The 5371-nt window shown below is 45.2% G+C and overlaps 4 protein-coding genes across 4 annotated transcripts in view; 1 reads left to right on the top strand and 3 right to left on the bottom strand.

The window, feature by feature from the left end:
- Positions 1 to 5371, bottom strand: part of LOC113217635 (neurobeachin-like protein 1) — a 346454-nt gene that overhangs the window by 122740 nt on the left and 218343 nt on the right.
- LOC127748802 (cuticle protein 7-like) overlaps positions 1 to 5371 on the bottom strand; it is a 120923-nt gene that overhangs the window by 99372 nt on the left and 16180 nt on the right. The gene's annotated exons all lie outside the window — the stretch shown is intronic.
- LOC127748801 (cuticle protein 21-like) lies at positions 1337 to 2464 on the top strand. The gene is made up of 2 exons (XM_052263712.1): positions 1337 to 1418; positions 1746 to 2464. The coding sequence occupies exons 1-2, from the start codon at positions 1407 to 1409 to the stop codon at positions 2403 to 2405; spliced, it is 672 nt and encodes a 223-aa protein (XP_052119672.1). The 5' UTR covers positions 1337 to 1406; the 3' UTR covers positions 2406 to 2464.
- LOC113202383 (larval cuticle protein A3A-like) overlaps positions 5247 to 5371 on the bottom strand; it is a 1044-nt gene continuing 919 nt past the window's right edge. Inside the window, exon 3 of the mRNA XM_052263687.1 lies at positions 5247 to 5264. Within this exon, the coding sequence (XP_052119647.1) occupies positions 5247 to 5264 (18 nt within the window). The remainder of the gene's footprint in view (positions 5265 to 5371) is intronic.

Here is a 5371-nt window from a genome sequence, read left to right as displayed (position 1 = left end):
GAGAGGGGGATGGAAATGGTAATACTGCAAATGACAATCACCACGCCTTGGTCGCTCGAAAGTTGTGTGTCAGCAGGCGACCTGTTGGAACACACTGACACTAGGGACGTCATATCCGTAAGGAAGAACCCTTTTCAGCCACTGTTCCGATAGAACAGATAAATCAAAACTACACCGCAAAGAAGGGACGGAAACGACACACCAGCCAGCGAGCGACACGTCCACGTTCAATAGCTACCATTGACTCGTATTTGGGAAGTTTGAGCATATTTACTGCAATTTACGAGAACTAACTACTGCATAAGGTTGGGTTTAATTTGAGAGAAATATATTATTGTATAGCAAATGAAAACAAACGGGCGATATCTGCTAGACGTACACTATCAACCAATATGACGTCACACTTTAACGACAGTGACACGCGTCATATTAGTTGGAATACTGTCTTTAAATAGGTGACTTGCAGCGACACCTTTGCTCCGCGTAGGAAGCAGCTGTGCGCTAAGTGTGCGCTGTGCAGGGCAGATCTTATCACATTGTGCCCTTAAACCGGCCCGCGCTTAACGAGGTAGCCAACCGTCTAGTTCGTTTACGGACGGCGAATTGCAGAGAGCGTATTCCTACTATTGCACGCTGGGGTGTGTGTAACATTTAAAGGAGGGTGAAACGCAGACCAACCGCTCACCACTACAAAGCGGACAGTTTGGGGCAGGCCAGGCCGTGACAAGCAAGGTGGACGCGTTGTCCTGAGATGTACGCACTCCACGTCACCACTCCCCACCCCGAAACCACTCCCCGGTCCTAGCCACAGTAAAGGGAACGAAGTAAATAATTAAAGAAAAAAAAATGCAACAAAAAATACGTCACTATTTTTCTGCTACGTCTCCCGAAAGGTAGAATGTTGCTTAACTAATTTTTATTACACAGGGGGTCTAAAGCTAAACTTTTACTGTAATGTTGTAAAACAAAACGACAGTATTATTGATGCATTTTAACAGGCTAAACATTTCAAGTGCAAGTCAGGTTTAAAGTCATGGTCGCACTCATATTGCATCATATAGACGCGTTGAGAGGTTTCCAGGTTGAAAACAGGTCCAAAAATCAGATGCACTGGCGTTATGTACCCGCCGCCCTAAAAAGGTCTTGATTCCCCTTTTTCCAACTTTAAAATGACTGCAGGATGGCCAGGACAACTTTGCCAACGCGTGTGCAGGCGTTCCCATACCCCGCCCTACCCCAAGCCTCCCCGCCCCGCTCCACCAAAAACGAACGCCAAGATCCCCGATGAGTCCACGACCTGCCCCACCACGCCCATCCCGAAACCAAACGTGTCTGTATGTATATATATACTGAACGGACACTCGGCACAGTCACACTCAACAGTCAGGCAGCACAGGAGCAGCATCATGGCATTCAAGGTAGGGAGCGAATGCGAATGTCTCACAGGAGGTTTTTACAAAATTACGGAAGCTATTGCTGCCAAACATTTTAACTTCATTCTAAATTTTAATGTGCAATTACTATGTAAAAAAGCTATTCAGATCAGTGCAAATTTAAGGTTATATTTCTAACATTATCCTGAACGATTTGAAAGGAAACAATCTGAGAATTTGAACAAATATGAAAAATATTGTGTAATTTTACTCGTTTATGAAAATCAAGATAGCAGTGTATTGTATAAAGTTACTAAGCAGCACCGCCAAAAGGCTACTAATCATTTACTTTGGTTTGCCTATTGTTTGCAGTTCGTCATCCTCGCCGCCTTCGTGGCCGTCGCCCAGGCTGGTCTCCTGCCCGCCGCCCCCCTGGCCTACTCTGCCCCTATCGCCAAGGCCGTGGCTGTGGACACCGACTTTGACCCCAACCCTAGCTACAGTTACGCCTACGACATCCAGGATGGTCTGACTGGCGACTCCAAGAACCAGCAGGAGACCCGCCAGGGTGACGTCGTCCAGGGCCAGTACTCCCTCAACGACGCTGACGGCACCCGCCGCATCGTCGACTACACCGCCGACCCCGTCAACGGTTTCAACGCCGTCGTCCGCAAGGAGCCCCTGACTGTCGCCGCCCCAGTCGTCAAGGCCATTGCTCCCGCCCCTGTCGCATACGCCGCGCCCATCGCTAAGACCATCGCCCCAGCTTACCAGACCTACGCTGCCCCTATCGCCCACGCTGCTCCCCTTGCCTACTCCGCCTCTCTGAACTACGCCGCCCCCATCGCCAAGGTCGCTGCTCCGTTGGCGTACTCTGCTCCTCTGAACTACGCCAAGGCCATCGCCCCCGCCTACCAGACCTACTCCGCCCCCATCGCCCACGCTGCTCCCCTCGCCTACTCTGCCCCTATCGCTCACGGCATTGCCGCCCACACCTCTTTCTCCACCCCTTACGCAGCGTATGCTTACTAGGCTGCACACTGGCTGTTTGTTGTGTTTTTTTTCTCGTAATAAAAAAGATAAATAACTGATTTCTTTGTATCATGTGACTTTTTCCTGATTTATTGCAAGAATTCGGTCCGCATCGATATGATTCTTTTAACTCTTTGAGAATAATGGCTGTCTATAGTTCGGAAAAAAGACGGAGAGTAATGAGTCACTTGCAATACAGTGGGGTTATTATGGCCGACGTACTCTGCTCCTATACTTGCACCAGGCTATAGTAATACACTGGTTAAAAATTATTTTAGTTTGGCACGTTAGTTGGTGTATAGGTTTAAATTAGCAAAGTTTAGAATTACTGAGGAGTCTTCTAAGAGGGTAGGGGTAGGATCCTCCACTAGCCAACTCGTCGAACACTTGCCCACACCAATATCACGTCCATTACGCCATAACTCGCAAAAACTCGCAAAAACTCGCAAAACCTCGCGAAAATTCGCACAAACATCGCGCGAAACTCTAAAAATATGATGAAGCTGGATAGCTGACCCTGATGTTGAACTCTTCTAAGTGTTCAATTTTTAACACTATTCAAAAATCCAGTCAAACACTTAAAAGTGTGCAACATAGTATTGAGAACTTGCATGTGCACAGTGGAACACTTTATCAGTATAACAAATAAAGCATTAAGGTCTGACTGTGAAGTAGACCATACGTCAATTGGTGTGCAAACGTTCGTCACATCCGAAACGTATAGCAGCTGCACACCAGCTTGTCCCTCTTCTATGCTATCATTGAACTGTGTATTTTCAAATGTGCAAAATTTCAATGTTAAGGTGGCAGACCTGTGAAATGTAAGGGTTTGAAAGAATCGTCACTTCACAAAAACGACACGCCGCATCGATTTAGGATTAATGATGTATTAAGAGCATAGACGGACGCTAATTTTGCCCTTGGTGCCAGTACGCACTCTCTCCAGGAACATGCCGATCTTCGCGTTCAATTGGAACGATGCAGTCCTTCTCGGCGTGCACGATTGCAGCGCAACGGATGGGTCTGCGACGGTCAAAAAAATTGCTAGTTACTCTTAAAAGATGCCCCTAGTGTTTGACCTGGGGGTTTAGCAAATTTCGAAATGGCAGTACTCGAAAAGACTCACAATGGACAAAACAAATTTTTCAATTATTTTTTCGTATTTTAGCTATATGATTTTATTCGAGTACTTCCATCTCGAAATTTGCAAAACCCCCAGGTCAACCACTAGGGGCGTCTTATTAGAGTTAGTAGCAACCACTAGTGGCCTCTTTTTAGAGTTAGTAGCAATTTTGTTGACAATCGCAGACCAATCCGTTGCAGCACAATCGTGCACACCAAACAGACTGCATCATCCATTTGCAGGTGAAGATGGGCATATTCCTGGAGAGTCCGCGCACCGGCGCCAACGGCAAAAGTAGCGTCCACACTGTAAATTGCTTACGAACAATAGGTTCGTAATGCAAACCAATACGTTCGTAGCTTTCGAAGAATTTTGAAGCGTTGTATTGCGCACTAATTGTTCGTAAGCTTACGAAAAACTAGTTCGTAATGCAAACCGATTGTTCCTAAGACCCTGTCTAGCCTTACAAACAATCGCTTTGCAATACGAGCAATTTCTTTGCAATACTAAGAACGAAAATTGTTCGTAACGTTGCAAAGTATTTAGTTCGTAAGCTGTTTACAGTGCATCTATGCTCTAAATACACATTTAATCCTAAATTAATGCGGCGTGTAGTATTTACGTAGTAGCTATTTTTCCAAACCCTTCAATTCACAGGTCTGCCCTCTTAAAGGAACGCATAAATGTTGCTATCGCGCAAGTGTGCGACGTCAGTTAGACACCATGCAATGTATAAAGGCATGATCTGCCAAAGTTGATATGCGAATTACGCATACTTGTATTAAAAAACATTTTTGTCCTAAAAGAGCAACGTTTACATGCTCATACAGCCCGAAATCAATTCCTGAAACTGGGCAAATTGTGTAAAGTTTTACAATATCTAGAAAGTCAGGAAAAATTTGCATCCTATCTAGATGTGCACTATAACAAATGTGTCCTTTTACAGTATTTAGAGCGTAAACAACCGCAAAAAGGCTCATTCCTCGAAACAGGTCAGTCACATGCATATGTGTTTTTCGACCGGGGTCTAGTTTTGCGAGGATACTTTCACGTTCTCCTTGCCCGCCAACACAACCCAAAGTCTACCGTCGACCAGTTTGCTCTAATGTTGCTCGAATAAGTTGTGACACAGCTGCTTCACCAAGTAGTAGTTCCGCGTAGAAAAAGTAATCGTACGAAGCAAAGAAATCTACAGTGCCGGTATTTTGAAAGGGTTTGCAAAGAAAGCACAACGCCATTTCGGAGAACTCGGAAAGAACAACAGCACGAATAACAAAAAGGTTTTGCGTAGTAGGCAGGCGTAGATACCGACCGCTCCGCACAGCTATGTGTGTTGGGCGCGTTTTGCCTAATTTTCTGGCAACACTGAATATAAGTGGACAGGAATCACTGGGAATCACTGGGAGTCAAGTATTTCGGGAATCATGTGTACACACCAAAAGAGAATTATTGCCCCCTCGGTTATTTTAAACGAACACTAGTATTAACGATGGGCCCCCTACAGCTCTGCCACAAGACTAGACATGGAGTCACGGCCCTACTGGACCATAAGCGTCCATGACAATCACATAACGATGGCCAGAAATGTATAAACAAACAAAAAAAAGCAATGCCGATATTACAAAATATGAGAACTATTTTATTCACCACGTTTTGTACAGCGGTAGTAACATAGGATTAAAACAAAACAAGTCAAAAAACACGTTTTCATATTAAAATCAGTCTGTAGATATCCCCTACAAGCGTAGACGCCATTCCGTAGGGTGGCAGATCACATGTGGTTGTAAAATGAAAGTCTATTGTTACTCTAGTATGCGTACGCTGCGTAAGGGGTGGAGAAAGT

Source organism: Frankliniella occidentalis, unplaced genomic scaffold (assembly GCF_000697945.3).
Source record: "Frankliniella occidentalis isolate FOCC.00 unplaced genomic scaffold, Focc_3.1 Scaffold13, whole genome shotgun sequence".
Classification (NCBI taxonomy): domain Eukaryota; kingdom Metazoa; phylum Arthropoda; class Insecta; order Thysanoptera; family Thripidae; genus Frankliniella; species Frankliniella occidentalis.
This window is presented reverse-complemented; position numbering and strand designations above follow the sequence as displayed.